At 42.1% G+C, this 24,594-nt stretch overlaps 1 protein-coding gene across 1 annotated transcript; it reads left to right on the top strand.

The window, feature by feature from the left end:
• The first annotated feature begins 3,978 nt into the window (after positions 1–3,978).
• LOC4344824 (cinnamoyl-CoA reductase 1) lies at positions 3,979–6,573 on the top strand. Its single transcript, XM_026027584.2, has 7 exons — positions 3,979–4,216; positions 4,333–4,505; positions 4,731–4,916; positions 5,306–5,474; positions 5,870–6,116; positions 6,150–6,163; positions 6,235–6,573. Exons 1-7 carry the CDS (start codon positions 4,087–4,089, stop codon positions 6,360–6,362), a joined length of 1,047 nt encoding a protein of 348 aa, XP_025883369.1. The 5' UTR covers positions 3,979–4,086; the 3' UTR covers positions 6,363–6,573.
• Positions 6,574–24,594: the final 18,021 nt, after the last annotated feature.

The raw sequence follows: 24,594 nt of genomic DNA, 5'->3' as shown, positions 1-24,594 counted from the left end.
ACAACTGATTCTAGTGGTTTATTTGCTCCATCGGACTGTCGACCTACACGTGCATGATCATGTAACCAATATACAAAGAGGGAATTAGTGTTGCATGAGAAGTCTATTGCAAATGACGAATGATTAAACGTTATACGAAAATCAACAAGATTGTCATACTCATACATTTTAAAACGGAAGGAGTATGACGCAGTCTTAGTCTTTGCGATCGGTTTGCCTCTCTCCTGCACGCTGCGTAATATATTTTCTAGAAGCAATTTGGAGGCCAAAAAGGGTCCTAGTTGACCCGATCGCGATATTGTCAGCCGCCGCTAGCATGCAGTGATCAAAGATCCTTGCCATTAATTAAGTACACAGTAGTACCTTTAATTGATTATATTATGGTTAAGACATCGAACGCACGTATACCTAATCAAGGTAAACACACACATAGACATCAATTAATTCTCTCCATGAGCATCTTTAAAAATTGAATCTTTAATCTTTATGTTGTGTTATTCTCCCTATTTTCCAACTCATTTATCTTATTTTTCACATCCATGCTTTCCAAAATGCTAAGTGATACATTTTTTTAAAAAAAATTCTACATGCATATTGCTTTAAACAATCCTATCAATCTATTTTTAACCATTTTTAACTAATACTTAATTAATTATATATTAATAAACTAATATATTCTTCATGCAAGGAAGTGATGTTCCAAACTCCACTCCCAAAAGCAGCATTGGATTAAGGTACAAAGTCATCTCATATAGATAAAAAGGAAGTGTTTTACATAAAAACGAGGTAGTATTAATGTATAATTAATTAGGTTTTAATTATTATAAACTTAAAAAATATATTTATCTAATATTTTAGAGCAACTTCCGTATAGAAAATTTTCGCACTGAATGTACCATTTAGCAATTTGAAAAACGTGTTACAAATATCCAAATTTTCATTCAACCTTTGTAACAAAACCCAACCCTGAAGTTGGTAGTTGCATTAATTGCTGGATTATTCTCCTGTACGTCGTGCTCTGCCCGTTGTCGTCTTCACTTCGCTATCTCGTCTTCTAATTAATTAACGGATTTACTAATTAATTAAGCAACTCGATCTGGAAGATGCCTTCCTGCCCCACGACCCACGGGCCACGGTATTCAATCTGACCCACGACTCCGACAGACGGTATACACTAGCTACGACACATTCCATGGTACGTGATTAATCAGGTGGTTTATACTAAAAGGAGGAGGAGAAGAGGAAAGATGTTAAAATTCGCAGATAATTAATCAAGCACAATTTAGATGATGTGAAATCTGCAGCTCATTGTTGTCCAGTTCTCACTTTCGCTCGACGTGGCAAGACACAACGGATCCGAGCAATAATCCACTAAACCCGCCAATTAACCATCCTGGGAACGACGAGCACCACACATATTCTTGGTCGTCGTGCAGAAAAGTACAGTGAAGGAAGAAAAAACACCAAAATACTTTTTCTTGCTAGTACGCAAGAAAAAGAACGGAAAGCAACACTTTAATGCAAGTGGTCAGTATTTGATTAGCTTATAGTATAAGTAATCTTTTTCTTTTGTCCCTTCTAACCAACTCTGCTCCTCCATTTCCAACACATCCTCGATCGATCCCCTTTCCCCTCGTGTGGGCTCTACATTGGAGGAATCGAGTATGGCTTTCTTTCTTTGACAAAAAGTAGAAAAAATAATCAGCCCCATCGTTTGGCCTAAACAGTCAAAGAATATGCCAAAATTTAGATTTTTTAATTTGATTTTGAAATGCTTTTAACGTAATTTTTGTTAATGTTGGCTTTTAAGTCGCGACGAACAAATCTACAAAAGTTTTACTTATAAATTAATTTTAATTTTTTAATAAGCCAAATAAGCCATTTTGGAAAAAATGGGCAACCGATGGGAGCCAATGCATATATAGGCGAGACAATGTCGGCAATCACTTTTAGATCATTCGGTCAGAAAAATTCGTAAACGGTATATCCACCCATTGGACACGTGACGATGATGTCAACACATGTTCGGCAAAGAAAACAAAATCATTGCATTAGGATGCAATGATTTTCTAAGTTTAAACAAACCGTTGTTGTTGGCTGTTCGTAAGGCTTCATTGACCATCTATACGTCTATATTTTATTTTTCTTTATAACTTTAGCCGTCATTAGTCACACACTATTCTATTTTTTAGAGGGAGCTTATTAGATCTATGGTTAGTTCTTCTAATCTGGATAGAAGATCACTAGTTAAGACGTAAACGAGGAAAACATATATAGCAGTGGTGGATACGTTTACAATAAATTATAAAATATTTGGTATTGAATGAAAAGTGATTATAATGTTGGTCTATTTGTAACTTTAATCCATATGCACAATCTAAAGTAAAATACACATTTAAAGCTTGTTTGAGAGTTTAGTTTTATTTCTCAGGTGTAAAATAAAAACACCTGTAGTTTGGTGTGGCCCAAAAATACCACTGAAAAAGAGCTGAACCCTACTCAGCTCTAGCAAGCAAGCATGATTTGCGTAAAGGTCATAACTGATTTTTTTTAAAAAAAGAGTATAAACATTGTCATATACAGAAATTTTAATGAGAAACCAATTGAAACTACATCAAAATTATACACAGAACATGAAAATTATGGTCATCCAAACCCTTAAGAGTAGCTGACAGCAGAAACACACAAGAGATCGAGGCATATTTCATAAATTTGTGAACATAATCAACTGACCCCATTTCACAAGCACACAAGAAAAATCTCTCATGTGTTCTGTGCCCATTTCGCAACCTCGATATCTCGTGTTTCTGCTGTCAGCTACTCTGCGAAGTGGGGACAATCGGAGGTATATTTAGTGGGCTACGGGCCATCCAAGCACCACTTGTACATTAAAACCTAATGGAATAAGTCTATCCTCCCTCCCTCATCACCCTTGATCAAATCGTCTCCCTCAGCCCCAAAACCGGGTATAACACCTCCTCCATTTTTGAAAACCGGTGCAAATAGACTCCTTTGGTGGTTTGGGAAGCGGTTTATGCAAGTGGGGCCCACATGTCGGTGAGATATGAAAAAAAAATACGGTGGGCCCACATGTCAAGTCCTTTTTTTTTTCTTCCCCACCTCTCCATCCTTCTTCTCTCCCTCTCTCTTCATAGGCAGCAGCAGGAGAGCACCGCAACGGCGCGGTGGATGATGAGTCGACGACGCAAACACCATGAACGCTATCGCTCGGAGCAGAGACGTGGAGGCGTCGTTCGCCGGGTTGCCGACTGGCGAGGATGACGATGACGACAACCTACTGTAGCACGGGTGAATCCCGTCGATGTATGGCGCCTCATCTGTGACCTCCACGAACCTCAGGTTCCAAAGGAGCGTCGTCTCCCCCGCCATCGCCTTCCATAGTTGCGCGACGAAGCTGCCGGTGGAGAGGAATGAGAAGGTCATCGCTGAGGCCCCTGATCCAAACCGGGGGAGAGAGAAAGGTGGAAACGGGCAATGACATGTGGGCCCCACCCGCTGACTCAACAAGTCAACCGTGATCAACCTGCCACGTCAGCAAAACTACTTTCCAAACCATCAAAGAGTCTATTTGCACCGTTTTTGAAGACGGAAGAGGCGTTATATCTGGTTTTGTGGCTGAGGGAGGTAATTTAGTTAGCAACAAGAGATAAGGGAGGCAAAATGGACTTATTCCACACCTAAAAAAGATTTAGGCTGGTATTTTACATTGCTATTTGGCCACAAACAGGGCTTCCAAGTTGGCCCTTAATAATGATATTTTCACCGGCGCCTCCACTCCAATCTGTATGTACGGCACTGGAAAAAACGACAGAAAAAAAAATAAAAATAAAAACCGGACCACGTCCACGTGTACGCGAAAAATCCACAAATAGTAGCGAACACATAGTACTGATCAACTTGTGGAGCTCGATCGATCGCTGTCCAGTTTCGCGCCACGTGGCAATTGGCAAAGATAGAGCGTATGACATCGGAGCAAGCAAACCACTCGCTAGGCTAGCTATCAACCTTAGCAGCCAGGAAGCTGGGATCGAGAAGCAAGGAGAGAGAGAGAGAGAGAGAGACAGCATGGAAGCGCCGCCGCCGGCAACGTCGAGCACCGTGTGCGTCACCGGCGCCGGCGGATTCCTCGCCTCGTGGCTGGTCAAGCTCCTCCTCTCCAAGGACCACTACGTCATCAACGGCACCGCGCGACCTCGGTAAGAAAACCTTCGATTTTATCTCTGTAAGAAATTTTCTGAAACGAAGGATCGCTACAAGTAGTACAAGATGATTGCAATAATTTTTTGAGCTATAAATTGAGAAAGTATCGTGCAGGTGAGGGCAAGAACGCCCATCTGAAGGCGCTGGAGAACGCCGGCGAGAGACTGCGGCTGTTCAAGGCCGACGTGCTCGACTACGGCAGCGTCGCGGCGGCGATCGCCGGCTGCGACGGCGTCTTCCATGTCGCCAGCCCTGTCACCTCCGGCCGACCCACCAATCCTGAGGTCAGTAGCTTACACCATCCTGAACCTTTCAGACAAAATTACCTTTTCTTTCAGAAGTTTCAGTCAAAATTACTGTACTATACTAGTTTGGATTTGCTTCTAGTTCCAATGTAATCACTCCGATGACATATACTACTAGTACTGAACTAGGTTCACTTAGAAGCAAAAAGTGTTTTTAACTTTTAAGATGTGTAATAAAGTCCTACAAAAATTACTGTGATGCAGGTAGATATCATCGCTACGGCTGTAACTGGGACACTGAATGTGTTGAGAGCTAGCCACGAAGCAAAAGTGAAGCGAGTTGTGGTGGTTTCTTCAGTTGTCGCAGTGTTCAATAATCCCAACTGGCCAACGGGTGAGCCCTTCAACGAAGACAGCTGGTCAGATGAGGAGACCTGCAGGAAGAATGAGGTACTAAGTTGTTATTAAGAGTACTGATGAAGTAGTGTTATGTCGTCCTAACATTTTCTACTTTTGTAACATGCAATTTTTGGCATGTTGGGTTAGGTGGGCATATGCAATTTTTCCTATGCACTCTAGGAGAGAGAAACAGTCTGAATTGATTTTTAAAAAAAATTAAAAAAGACTTTGTCTTGTCCTATGCACTCCACTTTATATAGATAAACAAGGGCACAATCTGAATTTTCTTTTCCTGATATTTGGTACAATTTTTTTTCCTTTTTGGCAATGCGTGCATGGTTTGTTTACCAATCATAGAGACAATTTCCTTACCTTCAGTAATTCATGCTACTTCTTTGTCAAATGCACTAAAAATCAATTAATTATGCTGTTTCTGATAGGAGTGGTACCCCTATTACCTTTCCAATACACTGGCAGAGCGTGAGGCTTTTGAGTACGCGGCAAAAACTGGGATGGACATTGTAACTATCTGTCCGGCGTTGATAATCGGTCCATTGATGCAGCCTACAGTACCTACAAGTATTGAAGTCTTCTTTCATATTATAAAAGGTGGATAGGAATTTTCTTATTTCAGTTTGCCTTTTACATTCAACAATAGTAGCGGATTTAGTTTAACTGAAAATTCCCGTATGATGTTGTGTTAGACAATAATAGCATGCATGATATCTCACCACTTGTTTCATATTTTTTCCTTTTCCAATATGAATCATGCAAAGAAATTGCTATAATATTTTCGTAGCTCAATAATTAAACATCAAGCTACTTTACTCTGTATAATAAGTGTAATAAGTGTTGCGTACTGAAATACCATACTGCTCTTATCGGTGGTGGAGCAAAAAAATATGCAAGCTAGGGCTGAATTTGACAATTTCAGTTAGAAATTATATACTTCCAAATTTTATTTACAATTCACTAAAGGATTTACTTGGAGTTTTGGAGCCAAGTATTGGACTCGAGGCCAAGTTGCCCCAAGCCTGGCTGCGCCCCTGTTTCTAATGCAGGAGACAACGAGACGGCTGGAAACAGACTCGAGACTCTGTTGGATGTTCGCGATGTTGCCGATGCTATTCTTTTAGTCTATGAAAACTCAGGGGGATCTGAACGATACATATGCAGTTCAACTCCAAGAAAACTAAGTGATATAATAAACACGTCAAAGAGCTTATATCCAGCTTTCAATTATCCCCAAAAGTAAGCTTAATTATTTTTGTGTTCCTTAATTAGTACATGCCTGAAGTGTGATATATGCATTTTTGTTTATTCGTGATATATGTAGAGACTTATTGTGTTGTGTTTTTCTTTATCGAAGTGGATGAGGAACAAAACACTAGGTTTAGTTCAGAGAAGCTTGAGAAGCTAGGTTGGACCTTCAGGCCCATGGAGGAAACCCTCAGGGATAGCTTTGAATCCTACATTGGTTTGGGGATTCTGACCTGAGCGTCCTACTGGCACAACCTTATGAAGATTCTGTAATCAGTGATAAACAATCAGCTGGAGATATAATTTCGTTAATGGAGGTACATGATTGAAGACTCAAACGTTCACCACAATTGTTTCAATGCTTAAGAACTCGTATGATGCAAAACCGTTAAATAATGTAATATCAGAATTGATTGTTTTCACATAATATCATAATTGAACGCTCGTAGATGAGGTACGTACTGTCACTTGAGATCTGCTACTGGTTTCCGTCTCTTAAAACGTGTGTTAGGGGACACATTCATAGAGGTGTGAGTGTGATGTTACGTGTGTAATGGTGTGTGTGCGTGCATCTATCGTGTAATATAAAAAGAAAAAAAATTATTAGCACATGACTTTGCTCAATCAACAATTTTTTTTTCCGGGACAATAGAAGGACGCCGACCAACTACACTCAAATTAAGACAAAACACTATATTTTACAGTTTTATATGAATCAACAACTCAGAAAAAAGAAGCACAAAGCACGCTATGGTGCAAAGCGCTACAAACTACACCGGCATAACACACAGCAGCAGCATAACCCACCGCTGCTATGCTCTGCTCAAAATTAGTAATATTTATATTTATATTTTATTATTAAAATATATTAAAATAACAAAATAATTTTAAATACCGTACTAATTTGACCAAACTAATCAGTGTGTAATATCTATATTATAGAAGTGTCAATAATTAATTATTTTTTAATTTTAAATTTTAGTTATTTCTAAATTATATTCCTATATGAATTTTAGAATTTTAGGCTCTTCTTTCAATGTTTCTTATTTATTAATTCTAAAGTTCCATTATTTATAAATATTATTCTTATATGGACTCTAAACCTTTCTTTCAATATTTCTTATTTTCAAATTCAGAGTTTTACTTATTTATAAATTTTATTCCCATACGGACTCTAAAACTCTTTTTTCAATATTCCTAATTCTTTCAGAGTGATTTTCTCAAAACTACGAGGGGAGGAGGAAGCTATCGGCATGATTGAGGGTAGGGGTGAAAACGGAGCGGATATTATCCGATCCGATCCGCTCCGAATCCGTCCGATGTGAGGATACGGTAAGGGTTTTTAGATATCTGGCTGGATGTGGATGTGGATTTTGTCATGCGAATGCGGATGTGGTATCAACGATATCCGATGGATGTGGATTATTCGATATTTTAATCGGATTATCCAATGTTCTGTTTGGCGGATAATCCGCAACTTTCAGGCCACACAACAACTCTATTTAGCTTATTTTACATCGGGCGGCCCATCTAGCACATCTAGTGTAACCTAATCCAATCCTCCTCAAATCTCTCTATGTGACTCTTCTCTCGGTCCCTTCGCTTCTGCTCCACATGCGCCGCCGCTGCTCCTCCTTCTAGTCCCACCCATCCCACTTACCCCTCAACCAAACTACCCTTAAAAGTGGGTTTGTCCCATCCCATCCTTAATTATAACCATTTTAATTGTCATACCACCCGTGCATTTAACTCTAAACATAATTTTGATATATACTACTACTATGTAACAACCGGTTATCTAACATCACTCATCAGCTCTAGATCTAGTTTGAAATGTTTTGCAGGAAGCTGATCCTTCACCGTAACGGCATGTGTGCCGTCGAGACACTGATAGAAGGGCCCACATGTCAGTGCCTCAACGGCACCCGCTGATTACGCACGAGCGTTGCAAGAATTTTCTGCCGTCAGTATGGTGATTCCCGGCCAGGCACCGCCACGTGTCAGTTTCCTTTCCACCGGGCACCGCCAATTGTCAGTTGCCTACCCCCACACAACACACACAAATCCCACTCCCCAGCACACCAAAAGCCCAAAAGAAACGGTTTTCTCCTCCGCCTCTGCTCGATCGAATTCAAGCGACGGATCAGAAGATGGCGGTGGAGTCCGGCGAGTTCGTGGTCGTGCCCCTCCTTGCGCATCCCCAGGACAGCGCCTCCGAGCCGGGGCCCTTCACCGATCACCGCGCGCCGTTCGCCAACCGCGACACACGGGCACGCTTGACCGTGGCCGTGGCCGACACCAACGGTGCCGACGTCTTGGCGCGCGAGCGCGGCGTGCCCTCCCGCGAGGCCATTCGGGTTCAGAACCGCACTCCGCCTAGCTGGGCGTACGTGTCCGAGTCCAACATCCTCGCGCGTGAGACCGGCGAGCCCCTCCTCCTCCTCGACAAGCACCGCACTGCCGGAGTGGGCGTGGCCGTCGGCTTCACGCGTGAGCACGGCATGTCATTCGGTGATGCCCTCCTAGGAAAAGAATCTCCCCGCCAGGCTCTGCAACCCTTCTATACAATTTCTTTTTTTTTTCTTTTACATAAAACATACCGTTTAACCGTTTGAAAAACGTATCAACGGAAAACAAGAAGTATGCAAACTCGATTAGCTATTTAGGTAATGGTGGTCGCCGCCATTGCCTTCGTCGGAAGCCGGTAACGGACAACATGAACCGCGGCGGCGGATCGGATGAGCACAACGACGTCACCTGGTACGGATGGGTCGGGGCAGAAATCTCCGAACCCACCGACATCTCTTTGACATAGTTGGGCTGCTCGGCGGAGTTGGGCCAAGCGGTAACAGGCTATCTAGGGGGATGCCCACCAAAGTGCGGGCCTATCTGCAAATTATACTGGGCTTGTTTTGCCAGCTTAATTATCGATTCTCCTGTAAATCCTGCCCTAGGTGGATCTGCCTACAATTAGCTCTATCTTTTGGTTTACTATGTTTGTAAGCCAATTTTCAATACTTATTTTAAGTTGATTTTGTGGATTTTTCATCATAGTTTATTTTACAGTATTTGCTTGTGAATCACTCTGTACACATATATAAAGATCTTAATAAATTATATTCTTAGTTGATAATAAGTCATTTAGACATGCATATGCATAAGCGAAAATATAATAGTCCCTTCGTACCATAATATAAGGTAATATACTATTCCCTCCATCTACTTTTGATAGTCATATTTCATCTTGACACACAGACCAAGGATAAGTAATTCTACTTATCATCCATTTAAACATGCTATTAGTCATTTCTAATAAACAAGCGATTCATTAATATTTACATTTCTCGATGCCCATGTAGCCAATCTTGTGTGGAAGAATGGAGAGTCACGCATTAAATCCGAGAAAGTTATTAAGATGATAGGTTGTTGAATTGAAATATGCCCATCAAAAATATTTTTTTTTTCAGATTTGGAAATATGACTATCAAAAATAGATGGAGGGAGTATAAAATATAAGGGATTTTGCAATCCCAAGACATCACTTTATTCTTAAGGGTAGCTATATTTATGACGTCATATTTCTCACTAAAAAAATAGTCGGCATGAATTTACATTGTAAGTCCCTAAATTACATACATAATTTTAATGTATTTATAATATAAGTTTCAAAATTATATATGTAAGTAGAGTGTAAGTAGTGTGTAATTTTATTTTAAATCAATGAATAAACATACTGAAGTCTATGAGATGCAAATTAATTCATTATATTAACTAAATTAAGTAGGTGGTCCCACTGCTAATGACCGTACGTACATATTGATTAGATAAGCTATACATGCACAAACACGAATCGAACTGAAGATCGGGTGGCCAAAATATTCGACTGTGATGGGCAACAAAATGTGACCCCAAATATGTTATTCTTTACCTACCACCTTTTATACTAGTTTACTTAATCCACTACTTTTTTACTATTTTATTCCCCCGCCTATCACCTTCCGTACTACTTTATTCTCCTATTCATCACCTTTTGTACCATGTCTTGTCCTTTTACCACTTCCTTAATTTTGTAAAAATGGCATAATTCCTTATATTATTAGACGGAGGGAGTAATAGCTTGGTTGTGCTTGCTCATGTGGCGTAATACAACCTAGCATCTCCAAGCTTGACCGTCAAAATAAAAACAGTCCCTCAAATCTTTTGCTCTATATAAAATCAGTTGTTGCCAAAATTTAATTTTAGAACTTGATTTTAAAGTTTTTTTAATCAAAGTTTAGTTTTCAATACTAACTTTTAAATTGCTAATGTCATATATATATATATATATATATATAAGTTTTACCTATAATTTTTATTATTTTGCTAATATATATGTCGCACGACGTATTTTCAGCAGACGCCCAATCGATGGGCCCACAAACCGTCGGTGCTAGTAGCAGGTGAAGTGGTAAGAAATACTGCTACCACTATTTTCAAATGTATGATGTTAATTAGTACCGCCGAACAAAAAGATAGAGAGATTACTTGTGTATGGCAGTGCTGCAGGGAAGATAGAAAAAGAAAGCTATAGTAAAGATAATTTTCACAACCCATGCATTGGATCATGGGCTTCTTCCCTAATTAAGAGTTTGGGACAAAAGTTGAGGATCTTTTTCTCGATCTGCGATCACATGAAGCGCCAAAAGAATAATCCCAAGCATGACTCATCCATCTTTGATTTGCTCTTTGTTGTTCCTCAGATGACTCAGCGGCCGTGTTTGTGACCAGTCGTGAGTAGAAACTAGTATAACGTAGAGTACTAAGTAAACAATTGGTTCGTTTTCTTGGGGAGCAAGAGTACTATACTATGATAAAATGATTAATGCACACGCTTCTCGAATTTACAAGTAGTGTGGACTTTCCATATATGAGTATAATTTTAAATTAATTTTGTAATAGTTATTATTTATTGGTTCTCTAAAATTATCAAAAACTATTAATCTATTCACCATTCATCATAGAACAACACCCCGTAGCGCTAACTTGTGTTATTTTAACACTACTAGAAATGTATTATTGACAATAACGCAAACCATAGGTCAGCATAGGTCAGCGCTGATGCCGATCAGGTACCAAAACCCAGATGTAAAGCAAGATGTCTATCTACGATATTACTGAACCTGAAGAAGAAAAGAAAGGCCAAGATACTAAAACTATGAAATATACTACTTCTTTTCCCCTACGGTTATAAGCTACTATGAAATTTTGAATTTTAAAACTTAATTTTTTATGTTTTTTTATCAAAGTTTATTGCTTAATGTTGACTTTTAAATCGGTAAGGAAACATGTATAAAAGTTTATTCAAAATTATTGCTAATAAGCTGTAAGGGTTATGATCAACATATGGCCACTAATAGGAGCCTTTGTTTGCTTGAAGACCGTAAGCAACCACTTAAAAAATATTTATAGGAGTATAATATGTACGTGCGTAGGTTGTTCAAAAATCAATTAACAACTTTTCTGCAAGGAAAATCAATTTGCACTTCCTTGCAAAAACAAAGGGAAAGTACAACCACTCTAGAACAACCAAGTAGTACATTTCTTTTGCATGTATACAAAAAAGATCGGAGGGAGTATCTCGGTGGTGGGTAGAGTAGTAAGTGTGTTGTACTCGTACTAGCTAGAGTATATGCTTGCTTGGCGCCACGCAAGCTCGGTAACGAAAACGACATACTCTACATGCAAGAGGTTAGACTATTGTGCAGTGTTGCCTAGCTCCTTAATTGTCATTTGCTTTTAGCATTAGCCCCTTGGAATCGACTCAAACCGCGGGAAGAACAGATCGATCGACCGCGGTTTAATTTGGCGGCAATTTGCACAGATCAGAATTCAGAATTGAATTGAGGGGATGCTTCCCGTCCACCGCGGGACGCCGTCCGATCGACCCGGCCTGGAGCGCGTGCGGTTCGATCATCATGTGATCTCACCGGTGAGGTGATTGCCGGCAAAGTGATGGGATCTTTTTCGAAGCGAAATGCGCCATTGATTTTGTAAGACCGGAAGTAACAATATTGATCACACTTTTACAGGAGAACACGTTGGAATATAAAGTAAATTACCGATATATATTTTTTAATCAGCTTAGAATTTTAAGGTGAACTGGTTGATTCATTCAACTAATATGGTATGAGAGTTAAAAGATCTCGAGTTTTAAACTTATCTAACGTGCAACTAAATAAAAAAATTACAGCCATTTTTATTTCACACTTGAGGCTTGATAAAACCCACTTCTATTTCACACTTGAGGGGAAGGGGACCTCGTGTGAGAAGTGTTACAATATAAAGTGAATTCACTATTTTTTTCCCGTTAGCTTATAATTCTGAATTAATCTGATTGGTGCATGTAACTATTTTTGGTTGAACTGTTGATGCACGCAACTCAAACCCCTCTATTTAAACCGGGCACGCGGTCGACGTCGTCTCCCAGGGAAGCTTGCTTGACAGACAGCTGTAGGCGGCACGGCGGCGAGCGCACCTCCTCCGACGATCTGTCCTAACGGCGGCGGCGAAGGCTACTCCGGCGGTGGCGAGTGCAGCGTTCGTGCGTCAACCAACTCGATCGGCATGCGGGACCACTCCGTCGTACGACGACCACGAGGCCGTCGGCGTGCGCGTGGACAGTAATGCGGCGAGCGGCGCCGGCGTCGACCCTCCTCCGGCCGCGGCGAGCGCCGGCGAGCACGTTCGTCGCAGCTGCCTTCGTGGCGTGGGGTTCGCTACCGCGTCCCTGGCCGCGGGCTCGCTCGCCGCGCCCATGGCCGCCACAGCCTCACCGGCGGCGAGCTTCGCGCTCTTCGTGCTGCTGCTGGCCGGCCTCACCATGGTTAACCTAGGCTCGTGATTACAAGTCATCTACATGGTTCATGGATGCGTCATGATCATGATCGATGCTGCAAGACGTCTGAGTGTCTGACATAGTGACATGTGATATGTAGGACTGGAGGCATATGTGTCGATTTTTAGTCACACTGCCTATGTTTTCCTCCTACTTAAGTGTGTTTACTACTACTTTTTTTTTGTTTGTTTCATAGGTCTATCAATAATAGTTTCATGAAAACCGAGAGGTAATTAACTGTATTGTACTTTTAATTTTTTAACAATATATGAAAATGTTTTTACACTTCGGCGTATGCATTAATTGATGCACTTGTACGAAGGCTAGTAATTTTTAGAAAACATTGCCAATTTAATTAATCACTACTCTCTCTCTATTCCATTATAAAGGCATGGCCTTCAAGATTTAATCTTTGACTTATAATTTCTCGTATAAAATTATAATCATATAAAAAATAATTACAAATGTAAATACAATAATCTTATTTTCAGAAAATAAAACTTGTTTCATATTAAAAGATTTGTTGGTCAAACATTTTTAAAGTTAAATTTTATGCACGATCTGGCAGGTATTGTAAGATTAATTTACTATATATACGTACAACCGTGACTAACTTGGATTTTGATTGTATATATTTCTCTTTAGTCTCGAAATGTATACCAACTTTAATGAGAGACCTCCTTTTCACTCGCTCTTGTGGACACAACAAATAGATACCAACATTAAACTGTTTCCCAGCTGCCCTATTAAAAATGTGAAGTTCAATTTTAGTCAATAACGAAAGCCCTATTGTTGCTCCAAAAAAAAGATTTGCGGCTTCCTTAATTAAAAATGTATATGAAGTAACTTAACAGTTAAGATTAAACCATTTATGTGGCTGCAGCTACTGGATAAGGATATGGATTTAGAGAGACAAATTTTATTTTAAAAAGATCCTACTTTCTACTGAATTTAATAAAGCATATATTAATTTAGATAAAAAAACTTACAAAAAGAAAATAACAAAGAGAAAAGAAAGGGAAAAGTCCATTTGATCTGGACAGCTGGCAGTTAACAATGCCCTCTGTACTAAGTACGTACTGCCCCTAACTACAGAGTTGAAGTTATCCTTGTGGAATTATATGGCATGACGACAGACATGTGACCGTCCACTGAAGGGGATTGCTGCTGCGCGCGTACGCGCCAGCAAAAAAAGAGCTGGCGAGCACTCCCTATTTTTAGTCTTAACTACTTAATATACTTAATATTAATAATAGTAATTAGAAAAGATTTTGAAAATTCTTTTTGGGAGCTTTTTTTATTAACAGATTAAAATTTTTTGAAGTTAGATTTGAAAACTTTCGATTTAAGTTTCAAATTTTAAAAACTTTCAACTAGATTCGAAAACTTTCAACTCGAGATTTGAAAACTTTCAACTCAGATTTGAAAACTTTCAACTCGAGAATCGATATTCGAAAACTTTCAAGTCCGGATTTGAAAATTTTGAAAACTTTTAACTTGAGATTTGAAAATTTTCAACTCGAGATTTAAAAACTTTCAACTCGAGATTCGAAAACTTTCAAGTCCGGATTTGAAAATCTTGAAAATTTTCAACTTGAGATTTGAAAATTTTCAAGTCGAGATTTGAAAACTTTCAAGTCGAGATTCGAAAACTTTCAAGTCCGATTTGAAAAAATTGAAAATTTTCAACTCAGATTCGAAAATTTTCACTCGAGATTTGAAAATTTCAAGGCCAGATTTGAAAATTTTCAAGTCAATATTTAAAAACTTTCAACTCAAAACATTTGAAAAAACACGTGCTAAAAGATTTAAAAAAGTAATATGAAAAAAGCGCAAAAAAAAGTGAAAAGAAAACACGAAAAGAAAAAACACAGAAGAGAAAACGGAAAAACCGGCGCTAGCGGAAAAAAAATTCTCGCGCGCGCGTGTGGGCCTTGTGGGCCGGGAATGCGCTCCGGCAACGCACGCGCGCGAGTTAGTAAAACCGTCCACTGAAAACCTGTAAACTATGAATTTATAACAATTCTTTCGGTTGCCCCGTTTCTTTTTATTTAAAAAAATCTTGGGAATTCATTCATGGGCAGGTATTAATAATTAATGTACACCAGTAATTATCACAGGGAGTGGAACCATCTTTGTCGTCCCTTTGTTTCTTTGGTACCAAATCATGAAAAGGATATTTATAATAGGTAAAAGTACGAATTACCTCCTCGAACTATCGTGGTCGTCCGAATTATCCCCTCTGAACCACGAAATCAGACATTTTTCACCCCAACTATGCAAACTGGACGAATTACCCCCTTGACCCAATCCGCGGTGGCTTTAGCCTACGTAGCGTATACGTGGCAATCTAGTCAGCATTTTATTTTATTTTTAATGGTGGGACCCACATGTCAGACCCCTCTTTCTCTCTACCCCTCTCTCTTTCTCTCTCTCTTCCTCTCTCTCTTTCTCTCTCTGCGCAGGGAGGTGGAGGGGATGGGGGAGAGGCGGGCGTCGGCGGGTCGACGAGCTCGGCCGGCTCCGGTGGCAGCGGCAGCGGCGGCGATGGCGTCCGCGGCGGGACGTGGAGCAAGGCGGCGGCGGCGACTTCCTTCCCCACCGTCGCGGCGGCGTGGAGCTCAAACACGCCGGCACTGTGGCGGCCGCCCCCTTCCCCACGCGCATCCATCCGCCGCAGTTGCCGCCCCGCCATCGACGCGTAGCCGTGCGCCCACAGGACCTCATGCGCCGCCTCCACCGCAGTTGCCGCCGCCGCCACAGCCGCTGCCCCGCCCTGACCCGACGAGCTGGAACGGCCTCCTCCTCCTTTTCTCCCCCACTCCTCCTCTCCCCTCTCCTCTGCCGGCAAGGTGGATTAGGCGCGCAACTATGCGGGTCTGACGACAGTGGGGAGGTGCGGTGGCCGTCGCCCGTGCGGATCCAACGACGGCCGTCCCCTCGTGTGTCGCCGGCAGATCTAGTTGTGGGAACGGCCTCCTCCTCTGTCACATCCTGATTTTTGTTTCAGGTTTTATAAATTATTTAATAAATTAATAATATAATTTATATTAAATGATCTTTAATTTATAAGTGAAGTTAAATGTGGGAAATAAAATTTCCTAAATATAAAGCATGGATGGATTTAATTTTTATTAAATTCTCCATGATTAAGTCAACTCTCTGAAATTTTCTCGGATTTTTCGGAGCTCAATTCCTAAATGATACAAAGAACAGTTCAGTAATTATTTGATCAATAATGATCTAATTATATTTGTTAAGAGCTTTTCTTGTTTAAAAATCCTTAAATTATAAATTGTTGTTTAAAAAGGAATTATTAGAAATGATTTTAAAAGCCTAGAAGAGAAGATCTAGTTTTAATTTGTTAAATCTCAATATAAAATTGGGTTAGATAAAATTTTGTTAAATACTTTGCTTAATTCTATAATTCCTAGATTTTTCTGGGATTTATTTGAGCTAAGGAAGTATTTTTAATAAATGGAATTGCATTTCATGAATAATTTTAATTGAAAAAGGTTTTTAAAAGTCTGTTTTGGCTTTGGGCCGAAAGTCGGCCCAAAACCTCTCTCTTCCTTCTCTCTCTCTTCTCGGCCCAAGCCGGCCCAGTCCGCCGAGCCGCCGCTCTCTCCCGCTCGCTGACAGGTGGGTCCCACTTGTCAGATTCGTCTTCCTCGCGCCGCCGCGGCCGCCCGAAACCCTAGCGCGCAAGCCGCCGCCATCTCCTTCCAAATCCGGTCGATCCTTTCCCGATCCGGTGAAATCTTTTGAGGGGAAATGATCCTCTCGATCTCCTCTTCCTTTTCCCTTTTGGAATCATCGCCTAATTCGGTTTGGAAACTTGTGGATTCGAGGTCGAATCGGATTCCTCTCTTTCCTCCGAATCCCCGACCTTTCCTTCTCGCCGCCGGTCGCCGTGGGCCTCCGTCGCCGCTCGCTAGCCCCTTTATAAGGACCCCCGAGCTCTCCTCTACCCGTCGCCTCCTTTGCCTTAGCCTGCCGTCGCGTCTAGCGCCGCCTCCGCGTAGCCCTAGTCGCCGCCGTCGTTGCCGTCGGTTCAGCCGTGTCGCGCAGCCGTTGCAGCCGCCGTCGTCGGTCGCCGTCGCCACCATCGGGTTCGCAAGGTCGTCGCCGTCCCCGTCCACCGCTTCGCCACCGCCGAAGACCGCCGGAGCGCCGTCTCCGTCGTCGACCCGATCTCCGCCGCCGCTTCTTCCTCGTCGCCGGCGTCATCCGTTGTTCTTCCGCCGCCGTTTTGGTCACCGGTGAGTTCGCCGCGTCGCGCTCTACGTCTTGGTGCTCTCCGTTTGTGCCGTAGAGCCGCCGTTCGCCGGCGAGCGTGCGCCGTCCGAGCCGCCGCCGCCGGTGGTGACGTCATCGCTGACGTCATCGTCGCCCTCTCCCGTGAGCCGCCGTGGACCCAATCGATCTCGGCCGTCCGTTTTGGATAGGGTTGATCTCGGCCGTCCGTTCCCGTGAACCGCTGCCGTGCACCCGGTCCACCGCAAACCCTAGCCCGCTGACGCAATAATCCTCCTTTTTCTTTTCAAAAATAATTCATTATTGCGTCATAATTCAATTAAAATCAATTTAAGTGTTTTAATCCGATTTAATCTTTAAAAATTCATAACTAATTCATTTGAACTCAGTTTAATGTGGTTCAAGTTGCAAAAATTATATAAAATAAAGATCTACATATTAAAATTGTCCATAAATTGAATTAAATTTATTTAATTCTTTTTAAATGGGCTTTAATTAGATTTAATCTTGTAAAATTCATAATAAATTCATTTGAAGTCAGAATGAGGCCGTTCAAGTCTCATAATTCATCTAAAAATATGATCTACATGTTTGTTTACTTTTTATGTATTGTTTATTTGGTTTTTATTAGTCTTTTCCTTGTTTTGCGTGTTAGCTTGTCGTTTCCGTCGTTGTGAAGGTTCGCGAGTGCGCCGGAAGTATTCAAGAAGATTAATTGAAGACCGATTATTGCAAGGCAAGTCACACAGATCCTAAACCCAATCCTTTGAGCATGTTGATCCTATATTTAAATTCTCTATTTATTTCAACTGTGCATTTATTTTCGAATGTCACTGGGTGGTGTGAACCTATTCCTTTGTTATGGCCTGTTTGCATTGATTACTTTATTCCTTGATACCTTGGGTTATTATAACTTGACTAGTTGGGCTTTATATATTGGTTCAGCTAGATATTAGATATGATTGCTTAGCCATGCTTAGAAACATTAGCACATAATTGGGATAACTAATGTTTCACTATCACTTATGGTTATATTTAATGGTAGCTCACGATGGTCAATCGTGATTGGTTAATTAATTACTTGCCAGCTAAAACTTGATAATGGTGGGTTGTGAGCACATGGTTTTGAGAGTCGTGCTCATGACAATTAAGGACCGGTTCGCGAGCTACTATTGTGAAACATTAACCGTGCCAACCACAAGCCAGCGTGGGCAACGGCTTTACCTTTTGTATAGCATGATTCATTGCGGAGCACCAGACTGAGAAGTGGCGGAGATAAGCCCACGGGGGTCGCTGGGGAGTCCATGCCTTGTTTTATAAGGGGGTGATTATGATCCAGGAATGGTGCACTGTGGTGAGTTGTGTTGTGCAAAGGGTATTGTCACAGCCTCTATTCGGGTACTTTCCAGTATCGCGACGCATGGTAGACATGATATTGAGGCTGTGTCTTGTGGGTACAGTGGTACACCTCTGGCCAGAGTAAAACTATTCGAATAGCCGTGCCCGCGGTTATGGGCGAGTTGAGCAATGTTTTTCGTGATTAGTCCCACACCTCTCACAATAAGTATTGATGTTATAACTGGTAATAATTTGCTTAGCTCCTGGTTTGGAGTTAGATCTGTACAGCCGGGTATGGTTGTTCAGGATGGTTGGGCCTGTACAGCATGGGTATGCTGTTCAGTGTTGATTAAAATTTCTGATTAATTACTCCACTGTTTTACTTCTCTTAAATGCTTTGCTAAATGCTGCTTTTGCAAATGAGCCAATATTATGCCATCCTTTGGTATCCTTGTGCACTTGCATATTTGCTGTGTGGCTTGCTGAGTATGTCATATGCTCACCTTGCAATAATCAATCAACCTCAGTTGAAGAAAAAGGATCCGGAAGGAGAAGACGTTTGGCTTATACCCCAGTTGAGCTGCCTGTGGGAGTGGAGCCGGAGCTTCGCTAGATTTTATTTTCCGCTGCAGTTTTCTTCTTGGTGAGGACTAAGTGCCTCTTAAGTAAGTATTTATCATTTTAGTTAATTTGATTGTCAGTTTGTGTACCTCGGCTGATTCCTGGACGAGGATTTTATGCACAAATAAGTTCGGAAATTACTAGTGAATTTCCGGGCGTGACATCCTCCACCGCCGTTGCCTCCCTCTTCCGTCTCTCTTGCTCCTCCTTCCCGTCCTCCTCCCAACGCCGCTCCAACTCCCGACGCGCGCCTCCGTCTGCCGTCCCCCGTCCTCCCCCCGACGCTTCCGGCCATGGCCGCCGACGCCCGCCTCTCCCCTATCCCCTCCACCTTCCGGCGCGCCGCGTGCGCGCTGATTGCCGGCCCACCCCCGCGCCGCCGTCCATTGCCCTTCCCCACGCCGCGCCATGCGTGCCGGCCGCCGGCGTGAGCGCCGCTGCCGCTGACCGACGAAGAGAGAGAAAGACAGAGGGAGGAAGAGAGAAAGAGGGGTCTGACTTGTGGGTCCCACCATTAAAAATAAAATAAAATGCTGACTGGATTACCACGTGTACGCCACGTAGGCCAAAACCACCGCGGATTGGGTCGACGGGGGTAATTCGTCCGGTTTGCATAGTTGGGGGTGAAGAATGTCCGGTTTTGTGGTTCAGGGGGGTAATTCGGACGACCGTGATAGTTTGAGGGGGGGTGTAATTCGTACTTTTTCCTTTACAATATGCACTATCAAGTGCAGTAGTAAGCATATTTATTAGAACCGGACCGGCGGGTTGCCTAGAAAAAAACCTGAACCAGGACGTTGGCCGGTTCGGCCTAGCTAAAAGATCGGTCAGCAGGCGGTTTTTTTGCCGAACCGCACAAAAACCCGGAGGTGGTTCGACCGCTGAGGGGGCGAGGAGCAGAAACTACAGCCATCACGTGAGGTTAGAGAAAATAAGGAGAAAACCGCTGCCTCGAGGGATCGAACCCAAGACCTCCATGTTCCCGTGAAAACACTAATCCATAGCCTGTTGATGTAGTATTGTAACACACATTTATTTAAACAATTTTAAACCGGTGGTTTGACCGGTCCCACCTACAGACCAGTGAACCAAGTGCCCTAACCGTTCAATCACCGGTCTGGTCTTAATAACCATGGTAGTAAGGCTGTGTGGTTAACTCCAAAGTTTCGTGTTCAATTCCTAACACACTTATATTTTTTTCTTAGAAAATGTTTGAAGCGACGTCTCTCCTTCCAAATCTCCTTTCTGAAAGGAGCTTTACATTATTTTTTAAAAAAATAATGGAAATTGATGAAAAGGAGAGAGGTTTAAATGGTTTAGTTTTACATAATAGCACAAATTAGAGAATACCCATTGGCTTCTCCCACTAAACTAGTACTCTTTCCTTTTCTTTTCTAATATATATGACATTATTGATTTTTATCATAACAGTAGACCATTTGTGTTATTTAAAATATTCAGTATGAATATATAAAAGATATAAGTAATGCTTCAAGTTTCTTTAATAATAAACCAAGTTACAATAAAATATAATATATTTAGCTAAATATTTGAAGTATGACAACTAATCAAATGTATGTTAAAAGTCAACGGTGTCATTTATTAGAAACAGAGTGAGTAGTTGTTAAAAAGAATCAATTACAACACTCTTTCACTCATTCATGTGCATGTGGCACACATATGCCTATTCATGTTATACTAAAACCAATATATTGACATGATGTTTGATTAATTCTTGGGGCAGAAAGAAAACGAAAGGAGTGTTGCTGCATCAACGTGTTTGAACTAACGGCTCATAGAGATAAACTTTTGCTTTTAATGGTAGCTAGTTGTATGCATTGTTCAGGAATTGATCAGTGAATGGGCGGGCCCAGCTCAATTCAAGGGTATTCAAATGAATACCCAAGATTTTTAGACAAAAAATACATATACGAGGTATATATTTCTTATGTACGCAGAGAAATAAAGAAAAGGAAAAAGTACGAATTACCCCCCTGAACTATCGCGGTCGTCTGAATTACCCTCCTGAACCACAAAATCGGGCATTCTTCACCCCCAACTACACAAACCGGACAAATTACCCCCCTCGACCTAATCTGCGATGGTTTTGGTCTACGTGGCGTACGCGTGGCAGTCCAGTCAGCACTCTAGTTATTAAAAAAATGTGGGACCTACCTGTCATTCTCCTCTTCCTCTCTCTCTCAAACAGGTCAGCGGTGGCGGAGCGCGGGGAGGACACGGCGGCAGCGGGCGGCGCCGAGGAGGGGGACGCGGCAGCAGGGGAGGACGCGGCGGCGGCGGCTACGGCAGGTGACGCAGAAGCGGCGGCGGTGGCGGCGGGGGACGAGGAGGACGACGAGGATGGCGACGAAGGAGTGGAGACGACGCTCGGGCGCTGGCTGCGGCGGCCATGGCGGAGAGGTAGACCGCGGGGAGGAAGCGGCAGCGGCGAGCGGCGCCGAGGAGGTGGCGGCGGCCGCTCGGCGCGGCTTCCCCCCTTCCCCCCGCCCCACCGCCGCTGTCGTGCGCGCCATCCTCGTCGTCGTCATCCTCATGCCCCCTCTTCGGCGCCACCCACCACCGCCGCGTCACCTGCCGCAGCCGCCGCCCGCTGCCGCGTCACTTGCCGCAGCCACCGCCCGCAGCCGCGTCACCTGCCGCGGCCGCCGCCCTCATCCCTCCTCCTCGGCGCAACCCGTAGCCGCCGCGTCCTTCCCGCGCCACTCGGCGCCGCCCACCACCGCCGCATCCTCCCTATGCCGCTCGGCGCCGCCCGCCGCTGCCGTGTCATCCTCTACCACCGCATCCCCCTCCTCGGCGCCGCTTGGCGCCGCCCGCCGCTGCCGTGTCCTCCCTTGCCGCCACGTCCTCCCCGCGCTCCGCCACCGCCCACACGCCGCCGCCGCGTCCTCTCCTGCCGCCTCCGCTGATCCGTTTGAGAGAGAGAGAGAAAAGAGAGAGGATGAGGAGTATGACAGGTGGGTCCCACATTTTTTTAAGTAACTAGAGTGCTGACTAGACTGCCACACGTAAGCCACTAGATCAAAACCACCGCGGATTGGGTCGAGGGGGGTAATTTGTCGGGTTTGTATAGTTGGGGGTGAAGAATGCCTTGTTTTATGGTTCAGGGGGTAATTGAGACGACCGCGATAGTTCGGGGTGTAATCCGTACTTTTTCCTAAAGAAAATAAACGTTATTGATCAAAAGAAGCCCAAAAAAAAGCCTAGCAGGCTGGCTCGCTCAAATCCGAACCCAATTTGTATGGTTGCCTAATTTGTGCATTAACTGTGTTGTGATAGCATGATGCTAATCGATGTATACTTTGTTGGTAGATTGTACTTCATATGTTTTTTCTCAAAGTATATCACAATAAATCAAGAAAATTGCTAAAAACCTTGTCGCAAGTTTTAATTCAATAAGCAGTACTAAAATACTATATTGTTGATCATACATACCAAATATTATGCTCGTGTTGTAAAAATTTTTTTTACCCTATTTCCATTTCGAATACCCAATCTTAAAAATCCTGGACCCGCCCTAATAATGCATTCAAAACGTATATGCAGGTCCATGAATGCACGGCAAAATGGCAACATGCCAGGTTTTGTACACCTGGTAACTTCAGGTAAATTGGTAACCTTAAGTTGGAATATATATTTTTTTCCTTTCTCTTTGGACTCGAAATGTACACTAATTTTCTTACTTTAATGAGAGACCTCCTTTTCACTGGCTCTTGTGGACACAACAGATAGAAACCAACATCAAACGGTTTCCCAGTTACCCTATTAAAAATGTGAAGTTCAATTTTAGTCAATAACGAAAGCTCTATTGTTGCTTCGAAAAAGGTTTTGAGGCTTCCTTGATTAAAAATGTATAAAGTCACTCAGGCCCCTTTGATTTGTATGTAAAATATAGGAATTTTGGAGGATTTTAATCCTATAGAAAAATTTCATGCGAAATCCTTTGAAACAAAGGGTTAAATCCTATCATATCCTTTAGAATTCTTATGTAATAATGTAATGGACAATCAAATAGGGATTTCAGAGGAAATTTAGCAAAAACTCTAACCTCTTCATTTTTTTAGTCTCTCTTTCATTCGATTCCTATATTTTTCTATATTTTTCTTGTGGTCCAATCAAATGGCTATTTTTCTTAATGTATTTTATACATTTTGCAATTCTCTGTTTGCATTTGAATTTATATCAGAATCCTTTTTAATTGCCCTTTTTCCATTCATACGATTCAAATGGGCAAACAATTACGATTAAATCATTGGAATCGATTGACATTTATGTAGGCTGTAGCTAGCAAGCTACTGGATAAGGATACGGATTCAGAGAAGACTAAATATTTTAAAAAGATCCAACTTTCTACTGACTTTAATAAAGCATATATTAATTTACATAAAAAAACTTAAAAAAGAAAAGAACAAAGGTAAATGCAAGGGAGAAGTTCTTTTGATCTGGACAACCGGCCGTTAAAGAAGACAATGCGCTCTGTACAGTACTGCCCCTGACTACAGAGATGAAATTTATCCTTCTGGAATTAGATGGCATGACGACAGACATGTGACGTTAACGACCAAATTTGGTAATATCAGTATCGGAAAAGAAGATTAGATCGAAGTGGAATCGGAGGCAGAGATCAATCTGGGAACAGAACGGGAATCGGTTAGAGTCCGGATCGGCTACGGTCAGGATCGGTAGAGTTTGAGTCAGACAGGGCTAGCCGATACAGCCGATTTCAAGAATACGACTTGGTGTACATCATCGGGTTGAGTTATTATGCTTCAAGATGATTGCCACGCATGGATAGAGTCCTGAGAAGGCAATTGTATCTATTAATTAGGATATTTTATGTAATTTCATTAGAGATATGTTTGGGCAAAAGTCTGCCGCAAAGACTTATAGTATCTTAGGGTTGTTAGAGACAATAGTCGTGTCCGGTATGGACATATCTTGTAATTCTCGGGTATAAATAGACCCTGAGCCCTATGTAAAAGAACACACACACGTTCAATACAATTTCGGCGCATCGCCACCCTTTTTGCTTTTGTTTTATCTCGACGAGTTATTGCTTTCGGGTTGAGCTGCATTGGTTTCGATCTTCAACAAGAGGTAAAACTTGTTATGACGGCTTGTGTTCTCGAAGATTAGTGCTTTCATCTTTATGATACTCTAATCTTGTTTATGTAATCCGTCAAGTTATCATATATCTTGCATAATCCTTGACAATATCGTTATTTAACCTACAATCGGCTAACATCTGCTACCAAAAAGCAGTCGGTTAGGTTAAATAACGATGTTGGCTTAGATTATATGAGATATCCACCACTTTATAAAACATCCAGCGGCTTGATTGTCTAGATGTTGTTCTTC

This window comes from Oryza sativa, chromosome 8 (assembly GCF_034140825.1).
Source record: "Oryza sativa Japonica Group chromosome 8, ASM3414082v1".
Classification (NCBI taxonomy): Eukaryota; Viridiplantae; Streptophyta; class Magnoliopsida; order Poales; family Poaceae; genus Oryza; species Oryza sativa.
Note: the sequence above shows the minus strand (reverse complement) of the source record. Positions and strands in the feature narration are given on the sequence as shown.